Source organism: Phalangium opilio, unplaced genomic scaffold, assembly GCF_054372755.1.
Source record: "Phalangium opilio isolate 3A_F unplaced genomic scaffold, DU_Popi_V2 ptg000009l_1, whole genome shotgun sequence".
Lineage (NCBI taxonomy): Eukaryota > Metazoa > Arthropoda > Arachnida > Opiliones > Phalangiidae > Phalangium > Phalangium opilio.
Window position 1 is genome coordinate 1,963,898 of NW_028324146.1, and position 17,307 is coordinate 1,981,204.

Below are 17,307 nucleotides of genomic sequence, written 5' to 3' on the forward strand. Positions count from 1 at the left end.
AATGTACTGTAACAGGGTTGCCACAGTATCTGGAATCCTGGAAAAGTCAGGGAATTTAAAAATGGGCCGAAAAGGTCAGGGAAAAGTCAGGGAATTTAAAAATGGGCCGAAAAGGTCAGGGAAAAGTCAGGGAATTTAAAAATGGGCCGAAAAGATCAGGGAAAGTCAGGGAACTTAAAAATGGGCCGAAAAGGTCAGGGAAAAGTCAGGGAATTTAAAAATGGGCCGAAAAGGTCAGGGAAAAGTCAGGGAATTTAAAAATGGGCCGAAAAGGTCAGGGAAAAGTCAGGGAATTTAAAAATGGGCCGAAAAGGTCAGGGAAAAGTCAGGGAATTTAAAAATGGGCCGAAAAGGTCAGGGAAAAGTCAGGGAATTTAAAAATGGGCCGAAAAGGTCAGGGAAAAGTCAGGGAATTTAAAAATGGGCCGAAAAGGTCAGGGAAAAGTCAGGGAATTTAAAAATGGGCCGAAAAGGTCGGGGAAAAGTCAGGGAATTTAAAAATGGGCCGAAAAGGTCGGGGAAAAGTCAGGGAATTTAAAAATGGGCCGAAAAGGTCAGGGAAAAGTCAGGGAATTTAAAAATGGGCCGAAAAGGTCAGGGAAAAGTCAGGGAATTTAAAAATGGGCCGAAAAGGTCAGGGAAAAGTCAGGGAATTTAAAAATGGGCCGAAAAGGTCAGGGAAAAGTCAGGGAATTTAAAAATGGGCCGAAAAGGTCAGGGAAAAGTCAGGGAATTTAAAAATGGGCCGAAAAGGTCAGGGAAAAGTCAGGGAATTTAAAAATGGGCCGAAAAGGTCGGGGAAAAGTCAGGGAATTTAAAAATGGGCCGAAAAGGTCAGGGAAAAGTCAGGGAATTTAAAAATGGGCCGAAAAGGTCAGGGAAAAGTCAGGGAATTTAAAAATGGGCCGAAAAGGTCAGGGAAAAGTCAGGGAATTTAAAAATGGGCCGAAAAGGTCAGGGAAAAGTCAGGGAATTTAAAAATGGGCCGAAAAGGTCAGGGAAAAGTCAGGGAATTTAAAAATGGGCCGAAAAGGTCAGGGAAAAGTCAGGGAATTTAAAAATGGGCCGAAAAGGTCGGGGAAAAGTCAGGGAATTTAAAAATGGGCCGAAAAGGTCAGGGAAAAGTCAGGGAATTTAAAAATGGGCCGAAAAGGTCAGGGAAAAGTCAGGGAATTTAAAAATGGGCCGAAAAGGTCAGGGAAAAGTCAGGGAATTTAAAAATGGGCCGAAAAGGTCAGGGAAAAGTCAGGGAATTTAAAAATGGGCCGAAAAGGTCAGGGAAAAGTCAGGGAATTTAAAAATGGGCCGAAAAGGTCAGGGAATTTAAAAATGGGCCGAAAAGGTCAGGGAATTTTAAAAATTTCAGCAAAGTCAGGGAATTTTATTTTAGTGGGTAAAATGTCTGGGGATAAGTCTTTATTGAAAGAACAATGAAAGTTTCTCCTCATCCTAATCTCTTAACTCAGAATGAACTCTAGAGCAATCCTTAAAAATGCTGTCTAGAATTGTTCTTGTAAAGTAAATGCCTTTAAAAAATCTCTTAGACTGTTATTTATAATTAAAATGTTTCTTAATCATTTTGGTGCAACAAATACATTGGAAAACTTCATGTAGATCGAGTTTATTTAATTATAAGCACTTAAAACGTGCTGTAAACATGTACGCTTTCGGCCTAAAAAGGTCAGGGAAAATCGTAAGAAAAAGGTCAGGGAAAACCTGGAAAATTAATCAGGGAATTTGGTTCTGAAAATTACGTGGCAACCCTGCAAAAAGTGGTATTCGCACATCTCTACTAATTCCGTAGCTCCTCCGTACTGTTCATTTCGTCTAGACGAAATAGAGTCACACTTATGATGTTCATCTCTTAATTCTCGATAAATCTTATGGGAATATGTTTCTTTTTACGTAGCTGGAAGAGGGCATCAAAGTGCTGAAAGTCGTTTTATCCAAAATATTCGTTTTGTCGGATAGAGACGCCAGCACCGCAACTTGGATCATTATAAAATGCAAAGCCTTTTTGTTGCTGTCCAATTACAAGAAGGCTTCGGCCTTGGCTACGGTAGCTCCCAGTGCCGCACACGTTGGCGATCGAGCTTACCTCTCCCTTTCACCATTGGCCCTCTTATTAAAGGCTACGGAATGGATTAAGACCATCAAGACTGACCCCAATCTCTTCGCAAGGAATGTAGCTGACTATTGTGAGTTGTATTTTTTCTTTCAATAAGTTATTTTGTCCGCTATTATACAATAGCTCGCGTAATAACGTAAACTATGACACTTGCCGAAAATTATTACATTTTCCCTTTAAGAATAGTTTCACCTTACCGATTGTGGTATTTGCCATTAAAGGGAATGCGAATTTCCAATTTCATGTGATATTTTACCACGAAAGTGGTATTATGTTACACTTTCGAGTCTCTACTTTCAAAATATCAAGTTTTTAATATAATTGAACCAAAGTTTCTATTTTTAAAATCCATTGAAAAATCACGAAAACTCGGTTTCAATATATCAATAATTTAGTCTTGTCGAGCTTGTTCGCCCGTCACTATGACGTGAGGGGGGGAAAAAAAGCGCGGGAATCCTATACGCGCGAGGTATACGCGTCTCTAGCTTCTCGCCAGTCTAAACTCTGGGTCTCTGAAAGCGGAGAGAGTGGCACCATCTCGCGTTAAAAAATATATCTGTGACGTCTCAGTACGGGAAACGTTTTAGCCTTTCATAAAAAGAGGATTTCGAATAATTTCATATGACGCTTTTTCAAGTGCATATTGCGGCCAAATAACCTGCAGAAATGGGAGAGTTAATAGCTTGATATTTTTGAATTCACAGAAATTAATTCTATCTTTTGCTATATAAATCAGACGTTTTTCAAACGAAGCTTCTCATTCCCTTTAAAAAATACCCTCAAAAATCATCTCAAATGTTACACTATGGGCGTGTAATGTTTACATTTCTAAATAGACCAATACATAAATCTCGTGACCTCAAAACGACGTTGACGAATAAATAGCCAGATCTCCCAAAACGTCACTATTTTTTATAAAATAAAAAAAGCGCAATGGCTCCACACGTCTTTCCATTTTTAATTTATAGCTAACTAAAGTTAATTCAGAAGCACAAACGACTTGCAAATTTTAGATCATTTCATACCATGGCTTTTGATTTAAAATTTGCAAGCAAAAGTGGATTACTGCGCCGAGATTGGCTTAGTGACGTCTGCTAAATTGAACCTCCAATCCCGTAGGCATAAGTGGTTCGATTTAGCAGACGCCACTAAGCCAATGGCGGATGGCGTAGTAGTCATTTATTTCTTGTATTATGCATAGTTTACAGGCATGGAGGATTCCTACCATTAACACAAGGAGACCAAACGCCTTAGAGTGTAAAATCGTCTGCTATTTTACGCTCTAAGTTGTCTGGTCTCCTTGTGCAAATGGTATGAATAATTTTATGCCATGGCTTTAGATTTAAAATTAACAACAAAAGTGGACTAGTGCTCCGAGATTGGCTTAGTGACGTCTGCTAAATCGAACCTCAAATCCCTTAGGTGTAAGTGGTTCGATTTAGCAGACGCCACTATGCCAATCGAGTAGTAGTCCTCGTTTTTAAGACTCATTAAATGCTAATTATTTTGTAGTAAGAGATGGAGGATTCCTACCATTAACACAAGGAGACCAAGCGACTTAGAGTGTAAAATCGTCTGCTATTTTACGCTCTAAGTCCGTCTGGTCTCCTTGTGCAAATGGTATTAATTCTCCTTGTGTGTAAACTATATGTATTTGGAACGCGTATTAATGTTCTAACGCGTATTTCCAGATAACCTGAGTTACAAACAATACATGAATAACTTGTATGTTACTTTGGGGTTGGAGTCTGGTGTTAACTACGTCGATTTGGGTGTGTCCAGAGAAGCGAGAACGTGTCTGTCCCAAGCTCTCGTTCAGGCTAAAATAAATATGAAGATTATGATGTAAGTATATTTTATTTTATTTTATTTTAATAAGACGCGTACTGGTACTGTTTAAGAAATAGCTATCACTAAGGGGTTATTATTAAATAAGTTTCTTACTAATGGAATCCTAGCGGCAAAAGGCCCCGCCTGTGTTCGTTTTTTTTTTTTGGGCCACAATTTTAATCCCGTCTATAGGATACAAAATATCATAAGTTCATAAGATATGTTCCATAAGTTTTTCACTGGTTACTGAGAGCTTGTTAGAGATGGGCCGATATCAATATCGGTATCGGTACCGATATTTGGCAAAACCGTTGTATCAGTCACACCCTTCTATCTCATACTGGAGTTTCATCCCCCCTAATGATTGGAAACAGTATTCTACGCGCAAAAATGCCAACCTGAGAGGGGCTGCGTGACGTCAGACTATCTCTTCGCCCTAGCCAGTTGTTAGCTCCCTATCGGAACACCTATAGAGATGGGCCAATACCGATGACGTACGGTATATCGGTATCGATATTTGGCTAAACCGATGTATCAGTATCGGTTTAAACTGGTATCGACCCATCTCTAGAGCTTATCATGAAGTTACGTAGGTGGAACGTGATAGACTCTTTTAGAGCGGCTAGTTCGTTATCTTATAAACTTTTGGAACATATTTGTCCATTGTTTAAGAAGTTAAAAGCAGGGTTCATACAAACCGGGAAATATCAGGGAAATTGATTTTTGCGTCAAAAGTCAGGGAAAAATCAGGGAAATTTCAAATAAATTGTAAATGTCAGGGAAATCAAGGAAATTTACGAGGATAGTGTACTTTTCGCCCAATCCAGTTTATTTTCGATCGAGGTTGCCGAAGGAAAAATAATTTTCGTATAATTTAATAATAATAATTTCCAGCCATAGAGATGGCTCCAGCGGTACTCGCGTTCCCTCTGAGTCCTCTCAAGGCCATGTTTGTAGTGTTATTAGCATACTTTATATAAAATTGGGGGCTCTTACACCTGGAAATATCAGGGAAAACCTATGAAAAAACCTGGAAATATCAAGGAAATTGATTCTCCAGATTTTGTATGAACCCTGTAAAAGGTTACTCGAACCTTTCTCGAGTACATCAGTATGTTGTTATCGAGTATAGTACCCGACTCGATACTCTAACTAAACGAGTACTCGCACACCACTGTAAAGAAACTTGAAAATATCAGGCAAATTGGATTTTTAAATGTTATTCGAACCGTTAGTTAATATCATTCCACGAAGTAGCGGCGATACTTGGAATGTTTTATTCAAGAAAAAATGATTTAATTAATCTCTTACATTATATTTTGCGAAGGGGAGCGAAGGCGTTATTACAACTGGCCTTCCTCGACCTTTTATGCGATCAAAAAATCGATTGCGACGTCAAAACCGAAGGACTATTCTACATGTTTACTTACGATCGCTTAGAACCGCTTAACAGTACCTTGATGATACCTGGATCATCCCCACAAATGGTCTTTCAAGACTCCAAATTTACTCTGAGCCAAATCAACCCCCCCGTTGACGATGACCTATTAGAATACGACGAAGACATATTTCTAAGTGATTGGCACAAAATGAAGTTGAAAAAGAGAAAATTACCCGTTTCGTTTCACCATCCTCAACTATGCCTTTGTAACTACTGTAAATACCTTAAATTGGAAGAGAGTTACTTAGAAGCATTAACGATTAACGCTAAAACCCTCATTATGGAAAATAAACCTAGCGAAGCTTTGTCATTGTTACAAGTTGTTAAGACGCATCTTGCAAAAATTAACATTAAAAATGGCGCCTTTATCAAAGACACTCTTAAGAAAATTGCAAATACATTTCAATTCGTTTCCGATGATATTATGAACTCGAAACTTAATTCGATTACGAGTTTAGTCGTGTTGGATCTCAACGTTCGGGATACGTTAATCGAGTGTTACGCTTCAATGAAGCAATTCGGTGCGGCCGATGAACTTACGAAATCAACTACGAATAAACTTGAAGACAACGAAGAACTGTTACCGCAAATGCGAGCGAAATTGTATTACAGGCAAGCTTTAGTAACGTTACATCATAACTGCCATTGGAAGAAAATCAGCGTTCATGATTGGTTCAAATTCAAGTCGTATATTCCGTCGTTATCGTTAGATTTGCAAAATATTAACGTTAAAACATCCCCAACACTGGCTAAAATACCTCAAAGAACTGTTGTTAACGCGCCTAAGAAATCTCAATCAATTTACTCGAAAGTGACGAAGCTTCCTTTGTTAAATGAAGCCTCGGCTCCGAACGCCGCTCCCAAAATGAAAGGGCGTCCGAGCAAAAATGTTCTCAAACAAAAGAATGATCAAAGTGACGTTGTGGTTATTTCATCGGATTGTGTTAGTTCACCCGATTTAGGAACGGATTCAAAATCAAAAAACGTAGCTGCGGGTACGAGGAAGAAAGCTACGAAAAGTAATTACCGTAGCTCTGATTCGAGTTCAGTTAGTCCCGTAAAGAACTCGACGTCTAGTCAAGGTAACGCCAAACCTCCTCTCGTTACCAAACCGAGGAAATTCTTCAAACAGGGAGGACTCAATACGAAGAAGGAAAATAAAGCTCCCGAAAGGTAAGGTTTAAATTAATTAACGGATGTTAATGAAATGGATTTGGTTAAAGGGACTGTAAAGTAGGCATCGGCGGGTGGGTAAAAAGTTTTTGAAATACGTCACAGACATCACGTGATGCCAAGATACAAAGGCTCCTCATGGAGTGGGACAAGTTAACATCTAGTCCTTGTTTTTCGCGAGATTGCAGCGCCAATTCCATGAAGTGGTAGTTTTCGAAGTAAAGCTTCTTTGAACCACGCCTCTCCTCGTTCACGTGACTCTGACTTATTTCAAATAATTTTTACCCACCCTCCGATGCCTTCTTTACAGTCCCTTTAAGCTACCATTTTTAAATTGCTTCTGATTGATCAAGTACTATCAAAGTCATACGCAAAACTTGGTGTAAATGAAGTCGCGATTCTTTTTCAGCACCATCAAATTAGCTGGAAGCAAAAAAAAAAAAACATTTTGGTCGGAATTTTTAGGCTTATGGGGGGGGGGGGCTAGGTTAGCTTCTGATTAGTATTACCATAGCTATCTAGGCAGCTAAGGTTATGTAATCAGGCCTAGCTTTGCGATGGTTTTCTGTGTGTGTTTGTGTTTGTAGCCCCCCTGTACACAAAAAGAAGCGTGGATGGAAACCAATTAATGCGAAAGAAATTACGAAAGAATGTACTTTAGCGCTTTACAGCAGTTTTCATGGTAAAACAAGCCTGTCGGGACCCTTTTTATGAAAAGATCCGCTTCAGGCTCTTGGAAGTATTGAGAAAAAAAAACGGCATTGACATCGCTAAAGAATTCACCATGTTGTATTGTCGCAACCCTCAATTTTTGTTTTAATTTGATGGACAACTGTATCGAAGCCGATTGGTTTGAAAGCGTTTCAAATTAAAATATTTTCACTAAACCCCGGTTTTTTTCGGTTAGCGAGAGGATGGGGAATACGGGCAAGGTAGCTAGAGTAAGAGATTCAATTTCAGGCGGAAACAGCACTATTTATAAAGCGCTGGGTTGCTGTTATTTATTATAGTTGTCGTTTGGGAACTTCTCCTGACCCTATATGTATATACTTGTAATCTGTTTTTAGCTACGAGCCTGAAAGACATTTTCAGGGTTCATACAAACCGGGAAAACCTGGAAAAATCAGGGAAATAAATAGTTGACAAAATCCTCAGGGAAAATTCAGGAAAATTTCGAATTTTTAGTAAAATTCAGGGAAATTTCGATTTTTTTTTTACTATTGTTTTTCATTTGGCCATTTCATTAATTTTCCTTTGAAGCAAAGCGCGGGTCACGTGGTTCCCCCACAAGTTCGTAACGAAAGTCAACTTGCAGGGGAACCACGTGACCCGCGCTTTGCTTTAAGTGGTGATGTATTTTTCAAAATAGTATCAGGGGATTTAAAATGACTGGTTTCTAAATTTATTGTTGCTTTTACAGTAACTCCAAGTCAACTAGTAAGACAACTCGTTTGAAGAAAGATGCATATACATATGTTTTCAGTGATTTATCATCGAGTGATGACGAAACTTTCGAATTTCGAAAACCAATTCCTAAAACAAGCCGAACAACCAAAACAAAACCCAAAGCACAATCAAGTGACAGGTAAAAACAAATTGTATATTAGTGGTTTAATTGTCTCATCAACGCTTTAGAATGCGAGGTTAAAAGCCTAAATATAATTTTTTAAATATTAGGCCTAGTAGTGTTGTTTGGTTTCATCTTTTGAGCGACTTCTTAGTCTTATTATGTACTAGCTGTTACTGGCGGCGTCGCTCGCGTGTAATAAGAACTTCCATCAAAATGATATAAAGAATGGGTAGATGACTTATATTTTTGTAGCACCCAAGGAGCAAAGGCCCTCGGCCTTGCCCGTCAGCCCCTAGGGATGCATTTTTTATTACTTTTCACGCGGACATTATTCCATAGAGAAGGGTTTTTAAATTTTTGGCCGCCATTTAAAAAGATGGCAACAAATCGAGCCCGAAAGACCATTCAGCCCGTTTATAGGTTAAAGGAAACCAGGGTACAAAATATTTGCGAAATCGGTTGAAATGCGCGGACTTTGTTGCATAGAGAAGATTTTGTTACATTTCTGGACGCCATTTTTTAAGATGGCGGCGGATTGGGGGGAAATCTTTCTTAGTACTCGCCTACTACTTATGAGTAACGTTCCTGCAAATTTTCAGCCTTCTAGGGCAAGATTGCAGTAACAAACTGTTAACAAACTAAATTTTCTGTCTTAAAAATCGTAATAGGCACGAAATTTCCAAATAATTGTGGAAATAATTAAATAAAAATTTAAGAGGTGTTTAATTGTAAACTTGTCATTAATGTTTCAGAGTTACGAGATCTGGGCGATTAACGCGGGAAATAATTCGATCTGACGAGACGTCTAGTCCATCCAAAGATGAGCGCCAGAGTGAATCTGATGCACCGACCAAAGTCAGTCAAGATGCGGCGGCGAACCGTCCAGTCAGAAATGCTCAAAAAGATGAACAATTTAGGGCTTTCAGGATATTTGAAGATGACGTCACCAAGGAGCAAGCGCCTAATGATAGCTCAGAAAATGGTCAGTTTTCTAATACTACGATATTTAAAAAAAAAACCTGTGGGCTAATAGAGCTATTTCAATTCCGGGGGGAAAGGAGAGATTTTGAGGCGGCGTTTCGCCAGTCCACGCCTAGGCGCCATATTGTGCGGGAAATTTAGCATAGAGTTCTTCAGCGGCCCGCACGGAGGGAGGGGAAAAACCGGGTCCGTTTATTGGCAGGCCCAACTGTGACGTTTCCCCCTTCAACTGATATAGCTCTATAGATATAAACACCCTTTAAAGGAGTAATTACAGTTGTTAGTTCAGTTTCCTGGCATATCTGAAAGCTAAGCGCGGGTAAAGTGGATCCCCTACAAGGTGAGTTACCTCTTGAACACTGGGTTTAGCTTGGCGAAGGCTAGTGGGCGGGATTTATAAGTGCATTTATAAATCCCGCCCACAAATGCCTCCTGCCTTGGCCAAGCCAAAACAGGACTTCAAGAGGTAACTCACCTTGTAGGGGGAACCATGTGACCCGCGCTTTGCTTTAAAGGATAGGACCAGCATTATTTATACAAATGATAATGGTATACCGAGGCCTAACCGCCCAAGCGTTGATAATAAAAATTAAGTCATTGAGCCGCGCTGTTGAGAAAATAATTGCCCTTCTGCGCTGGGTAATTATATTTAATTATTCAAGAAAAACCTCTTAATTGCGTCTCGTGAGGTTTATTTTGGTTGCTCAACTTGTTAATTAACTAAAATCAGAAGTAAGATGAGACTAGAAGTGAAGGGCTCTAGCATTGGTAATTGATCCTGACACTAGTGAACAAATTTGAGGATTTTATGCCGCTTCCATCGCGCCTACACTACTGAGAAAAAAATTGGTCGAGTTCCAAAAACATTTCCTACCCCTTTCCCCTCAACCTAAAGCCGCGGAACACGGACGCCGGTGCTTGAATCTAGTTCGGCCGTCTACCGCCGCGAGCGTCTCACGTTTTGGAGGGAAAACTCAGAAACCGCTACCAGAGGGCCAACCGTTGGTGTCTTATCAAGAATATTCACTTTCGCCAGGTGAAGAAAATTATTAGCTGAGTACTTCTTGTCTCATCTCACTTCTGCTAAAATTAAATGAGAATCACAAACTGCTAGCAAATTTTAAACCCTCTTTTCGTGGCCTTTGATTTAAAATTAACGTGTAAATTTGGAATTGGTTCTTTCCCGTTAGAAGTTTAGAATTATGTGTAGTGCATATCGAAATTATAATTATTTTGTTTCTTTTAATAATTTTTTTTTCTAATTTTAATTATTTAGTCGGGAAGATATTGGAGACGTTGCTTTTGAAAGCTAAAAGTGTTATGCAACATTATCCCGATTGTGTTCTCTATGGGCAAATCAACTTCCTTCTGGCGCTTGTTTATTATCAAGTAAGTTGGAAATTTTATAAAAGTTGCTAATTAATTCTTTTTTTGCGTTATTTAATTTAAACTTAATTGAATCTAACGAGAAACATTACACTTACATATTATTACATCTACGTGTGCTTGCGTAGCTCTATAAATAAATTTGGAATGGCTAAGGGGCTGAAGTTGTAAATACGATTTTTACGTCAGGGTATGACGTCACTAACGTATATTAAGCCACACCAGTTGTTTCCAAGATCATTTCAAGCGGATTAGGATTTGACCTTAGCCATTCCAACCCCTCCATACATTCCTGATTAATACCATGTCATAATGTTAAACAACAGAGATTTTTATTAAATTTCGGAGTAGTTAGAATAGGAGGCGGCTTTCTCGAGAAATTTGGAAGAACTAGTGTGACGTCACCCATGCTATTAGGGAGCTAAGCTAACAGTTCTGACCCTGAAACGCCACACTTTTATCTCTTACTGGAATTTCATCCCCCCCTTACGGTTGGAAACAGTATTCTACGCGCAAAAATGCCAACCAGAGAGGGGCTGCGTGACGTCAGACTATCTCTTCCCCCTAGCCAGTTGTTAGCTCCCTATAGAACCGAAACGGTACCAAACATGGCCACCCACTGCTAAAGCTAAGCCCGTGATGTTTTACCTAGGTACTGACGTCACAATTGAGATAGCTCTATTGAATTCTTATATTAAAGGGGCTTATATTTATGGAGTAATTTTCTTGGAGTGAGAAAGTTTCCTTAACATTGCGTTATATGCATCTATGTATCTTTTGATATTGCTCCATAGTGGTAGATTGCTTTCATTCTAAAAACCGAAGAATTAAAAAACCGGTGCTCCGGAGTTGAAAAAACCGGTTTTCGTTTAAAGCGGGCAGTTTTTGACAACCCTACCAGGGTTCATACAAACGGGGAAAACCTGGAAAAATCAGGGAAATAAATAGTTGACAAAAACCTCAGGGAAATAAATAGTTGACAAAAACCTCAGGGAAATAAATAGTTGACAAAAACCTCAGGGAAATAAATAGTTGACAAAAACCTCAGGGAAAATTCGGGGAAATTACGAATTTTTAGTAAAATTCAGGGAAATTTGCGTCAAACAGGGGCCGAGTAATTAAGCAAAATGTTCGTGGACATACCCTCCATAGGATTAACATTACACTATACTTTGGAGGCTCATAACTCTGGTTCTACTAGAGATACGGGGATGTATGTTATAGTTCAATTTGTCCCCCATCCAACCATACTGAAAACTTAGGGCTACGACAATCAGGGGCCGAGTAATTTAGCAAAACGTAAACAAACAACCCCCTCCATAGGAATAGCGTTACACTAAACTTTGGAGGCTCGTAACTCTGGAAAATTCAGGGAAGTATGTGGGGAAAAACGTGGAAATCTCAAGGAAATTTGTTTTCCAAAAGTTGTATGAACCCTGCCTACTATTGACAAAATTATGGAACATATCTTATGAACTTAGGGTACTATTAATATTGACGACATCCCATGGTTTTTGTAACGACAAAGCGCATTCTTTTCTGTAAGGTTTGTAAGATGCGCAAATTTATGGTTTCATATTCATTTCAGAGTGAAAGATTTTCTCAAGCTGGTTATGAAATTAGCAACAGTGTCTCCTCTATGTTACATCAACTTTGGAGCAGCACTCTCCAGATATCAAGGTATTTAATTAATATGTGATTAATTAAATGTCTAGAGAACAATGTTCTAATGGATTTAGAATAATGAAAGCTTATTAGAACAAAAATATATAAAATAATAAGGTTCAAACACTATGGTACCCCCGACTTTCGAAAAGTGTCTATTGACAGTTTTCTTTTAAAAATAATATAGTTGGGATTCATAAACCTTTTTATAATTTATATGCTCTACTGGCTGTTACCCGCGGCGTCGTTCGCGTGTAATAAGAACTTCCATCAAAATGATATAAAGAATGGGTAGATGACTTATATTTTTGTAGCACCCAAGGAGCAAAGGCCCTCGGCGTTGCCCGTCAGCCCCTAGGGATGCATTTTTTACTTCTTTTCATGCGGACATTATTCCATAAAGAAGGGTTTTTAAATTTTTGGCCGCCATTTAGAAAGGTGGCAAGAAATCGAACCCAAAAGACCATTCAGCCCATCTATAGGTTAAAGGAAACGAGTGTACTAAATATTTGTGAAATCGGTTGAAACGCGCGGGCTTTGTTGTATAGAGAAGTTTTTTTACATTTCTGGGCGCCATTTTTTAAGATAGCGGCGGATTGGGGGGAATCTTTCTTAGTACGCGCCTACTACTTATGAGTAACGTTCCTGAAAATTTTCAGCCTTCTAGGGCAAGCGGTTTGGGCTGGGCGTTGATTATCAGTCAGTCAGGACTTTGATTTATATAGATATAGATATAGATTTAGTTAAATTTCCAAAATATTGTTAAAGAGGCATACAGTTGAATTCAAACATTAACAATAGCTATGTTTAAAATGATTTTAGAAATAAAGTTTCTTAAAACAATTTAACTAGAATTAAGGTAAATTAAGGACAATTAAAATAATTAATATCAATTATATTTAAGGTTGAACAATCCGTCCGTGGTTAATCTTAGTCAAATAACCAAAGAAGAAACTTTGTACATGGAATTATATCAAGAAAAGGAAACCAGTTCACTAGAGACTGATTTCATTCCACCAGGTAATTATCAAGTAATTGAACCAGGGATCCATGTATTATGAGAAGTAGAAATGGAGAACGTTAAGTAGTCTTTACTTCAGTCCAACTCAGCCCAGTATAGAGCCCCTCCCTCCAACACGTAACGAAAATTTTAAATTAAGCTCATTGGCTAACTTAAACTACGTTTTGATGACGTTGCTGACTGAAAATCGCTAATAAAACCCACTTCACTTCCAGGGTTCATACAAACCTGGAAAAATCAGTGAAATAAATAGTTGACAAAAACCTCAGGGAAATTCAGAATTTTTAGTAAAATTCAGGGAAATTTGGGTCAAACAGGGGCCGAGTAATTGAGGAAAATGTTCATAAACATCCCCTCCATAGGATTAACATCACACTATATTTGGAGACTCGTAACTCTGGTTATATTAGAGATACGGGGATGTTTGAGTATATTATAGTCCTATTTGCCCCAACCCCCTCCTTCGTTAACATTTGCTCCATGGGATACAACTTATACGGGAAAAGCCTGGAAAATTCAGGGAAGTATATGGGGAAATACCTGGAAATCTCAGGGAAATTTGTTTCCAAAAGTTGTATGAACCCTGCAACATGACTAAGCTCCTATGACCATATTTGGTACTCCCTTAAACTGTCTCATTTTGCAAAAATTTCTGTACCCTGTATTTTGTTATTTCTGTTTGCCTTTAACCAGAAAAATAAGACTTATAATAATTTTCATTATGTTTCTAGACTGGACTGTTGTACAGATAAACTTACTAACTTGTCATCCAATCATGTACGACAGCAGGATAAACGAAACGCTTCCGTTAGTCGTAACCCGCTATGCTAAAAATAAGAAGCCACTTGTCAATATTGTAAAGGTTACTGATGAACAGGTAAATATCGCTCGCATTATAAATATTCGCGGAAGTAGGATAATGGACTAGAAGTATCGAGGTAACCAAATTCTTCACTTGGCGAAAGTGAATATTCTTGATAAGACACCAACGGTTGGCCCTCTGGTAGCGGTTTCTTAGTTTTCCCTCCAAAACGTGAGACGCTCGCGGCGGTAGACGGCCGAACTAGATTCAAGCGCCCGCGTCCGTGTTCCGCGGCTTTAGGTTGAGGGGAAGGGGATAGGAAATGTTTTTGGAACTCTACCTATTTTTCTCTCTAGTGTAGGCGCGATGGAAGCGGCATAAAATCCCCAAATTTGTTCACTAGTGCCAGGATCATTATTAAAGTATACTTTAATAACATTTGTTGGTTTCAGTTTCGTCATTCGTTTTGGCAAAATTTCAAGAACTTCTTTATTGGAAATAACAATTCACTTACAAGGGCTCAACCAAGGAAGTGGTGGGATGAAAGAAAAAGATTGGACACCGAATTAGAGGTCAGTAAATAGTATTTTTTTCATTAGCATCTGGAAATTCCTTAAAAATCGGTGTGAAATGTTCGGGATTTTGAAATATTGGTGTGGAAATGGTCGGGATTAGTTCGCAAGGAAAGTCGCCTTGTGGGGGATCCAAGTGGACTCGCGTTTTTCTTTAAAAGGTCGGGCGAAAACCTAACCTCGAAAAATCAGGGAATTTTAACGGAAAAAATCAAATTGTCAACTTTTATTATAATTTCAAGAAATTGTTTTTAACTTTCTTTTTAAATATCTAATTAGCGCCACCTACCTATAGCGGCGACTTTGAGAACTACTGTAATCGTCAAGTCAACCAGATGTCGCTAAAATCTGGTGACGTCATTTTTAGTAAGGCCCGAGAGTGCCTATCAGTGACGTCACCAGATTTTAGCGACATCTGGTTGACTTGCCGATTACAGTAGTTCTCAAAGTCGCCGCTATGGGTAGGTGGCGCTGATCAGGAATAAGGCTAATTGCTTAATTCGATGTAATTAAATTTCCAGGGACTTTGCGGGGAATTGGAGACTCATTGGTTGAGGTTCTACAAGTGTTTCATACTTGGAAAACCCATTTCCAATGCCGAAGCCCTTCAAGGGAAGCAAGCGTGTAGGAAGTTTCTTCGCGATTGCAAAAACAAAGATATTGTTTGCAAGTCCCCAGAGAGTCTCGAGGTAAGTGATACCAGAAGTATATTATATTTCTCTTCGAGAGAAGTCTACTGCACTAAGCGTGGTAAGTGTGACGTCATTCTTCCCAACATCCCTTTACATTTGGAGTGCACAAGGTTACTAAACCGAATTACATACGAGATAAATAGTTCCCTCATCATTAGTGTCAGAGTCCTGTTTAAGCCCGTTTGGACAGAGCCGACCGGGCTCTCCACATTTGAAAATTTTATCGGGCCGGGTCGGGCTTTTCAAATTTTGGAAATTAAGGGGCCGGGCCGGGCTTTTGTTCAATTTTCAAAATTCGGGCCGGGCCGAACTTGATTCTCATTTAATCTAAAATTCAAATGAAAGATATAAGCAGAACAAATGTGACGAACAATTATCAAAAGAAATGAATAATACACGACGCTAAAGCAAATATGAATTCAAGTCATTGATGTTATGAAAAAAAATCTGAAAATTACAACTGCACTACACGTAATGGGCCGGGCCTGTTCAATTCACGCAATGTATCGGGCCGTTCTTGGTTAATCAGCGTTCATACTAACCTGGAAAACAGGGAAAATAAATAGTTAACAAAATCCTCAGGGAAATTGAGAATTTTTAGTAAAATTCAGGGAAATTTGCGACAAACAGGGGCCGAGTAATTAAGCAGAATGTTCATAAACATCCCCTCCATATTATTAACATTACACTATATTTGGAGGCTCGTAACTCTGGTTACATTAGAGATACGGGGATGTCCTTTGAGTATGTTATAGTCCTATTTGCCCCCATCCAATCATACTAAAAACTTGGGGATCGAGAAAAAAAGGGGCCAAGAAATTGAGGAAAATGTTCGTGAACATCCCCTCCATAGGATTAACATTACACTATACTTTGGAGGCTCGTAACTCTGGTTCTACATGAGATACGGGGATGTCCTTTGAGTAAGTTATAGTCCTGTTTGCCCCCCCCCCCTCCTTCGTTAACATTTGCTCCATAGGATATTCTATATAGGGGAAAAACCTGGAAAATTCAGGGAAGTATATGGGGAAATATCTGGAAATCTCAGGGAAATTTGTTTCCCAAAAATTGTATGAACCCTAGCTGTTAATGCATGTAACGGGCCGGGTTTCGGACTTATTCAAAATGCTAAATCCCGGGCCAGGCTCGGATCGGGTCTGAAAAACTCGACCCGTGCAGGTCTCTGATTATCGTTTAACTATTTGGCAATACGCATGCGCTTGTGGTTATTTTTGTCCCACGTCAAGACAATCCAGGTTTGTGGGTTTATTGCTGTGGATTTAGTAAATACCAAACAATTATAGAATTCACCATAGCACGGTGCGATTCCCGTCTGATGTTTGATTTTTAGCGGGAAAGTAAAAAAGGGGTGTGTCTGAGAAGAATTACGTTACATAACGAATATATTAAGAGGATGCATTGTGTCATCCTTCTTCTATTATCCCCTTCTGGTGATAGACACCCAGAGGGGTGATTACAATCTCTAACAAGGTTAATGACTAATCTTTCTCCACCAATTGTATTGCAGGTTCTAATGGCAGCTGGTTCTGTCATTAGTCGAGAAGAGTGTCTTGAGGCTGTGGCTGAACTATTTGACGTAACATGCCCACAAACGTTCCTTGAATTAAGAGAGTCTTTGTTCTCGCATCTTAAAAATATCAAGACTGATCACAAGAGGCATCCCGTTTTCCTCATCCTGGACAAAGTAAATAGGACCTTGTTTGTTTGTTTTTTTACTATTTAGGCCTAGTAGGACATTTTTGTTACTCTTTGGGCTCTTAGCCGTTTTAAAAGGTTTTTGGGGACATATTCAACCCTAACTGGTTTATTATTAGCCCTGTCTATAGGTTATAGATATCAACCTGTAAACTAAATATTAAAGGATATGATAATATAAATATGATATTAAAGGAAAAGTTCAGGCATCATAACATTATATCTTAAAAGAACGGCCTTTTTATAAATATAAAAGGAAAATTATTAAAAAATATAAATAATCTTTTAGAATTAAACTTGCCTTAAAAACGAAATAAAAGAAATAAACAA

General features: G+C 38.8%; 1 protein-coding gene across 2 annotated transcripts in view; it reads left to right on the forward strand.

The window, feature by feature from the left end:
- The window catches only part of LOC149713087 (uncharacterized), a 42,535-nt gene that overhangs the window by 19,804 nt on the left and 5,424 nt on the right, over positions 1-17,307 (forward strand). The window contains exons 11-22 of one of the 2 annotated variants that reach the window (XM_089845438.1): positions 1,910-2,198; positions 3,820-3,973; positions 5,286-6,572; positions 7,993-8,157; positions 8,895-9,124; positions 10,400-10,512; positions 12,098-12,189; positions 13,079-13,194; positions 13,927-14,072; positions 14,450-14,569; positions 15,091-15,258; positions 16,790-16,966. In XM_089845438.1, coding sequence (XP_089701564.1) covers positions 1,910-2,198; positions 3,820-3,973; positions 5,286-6,572; positions 7,993-8,157; positions 8,895-9,124; positions 10,400-10,512; positions 12,098-12,189; positions 13,079-13,194; positions 13,927-14,072; positions 14,450-14,569; positions 15,091-15,258; positions 16,790-16,966 — 3,057 coding nt within the window. The remainder of the gene's footprint in view (positions 1-1,909; positions 2,199-3,819; positions 3,974-5,285; positions 6,573-7,992; positions 8,158-8,894; positions 9,125-10,399; positions 10,513-12,097; positions 12,190-13,078; positions 13,195-13,926; positions 14,073-14,449; positions 14,570-15,090; positions 15,259-16,789; positions 16,967-17,307) is intronic. The other variant, XM_089845446.1, reaches the window with a different exon arrangement.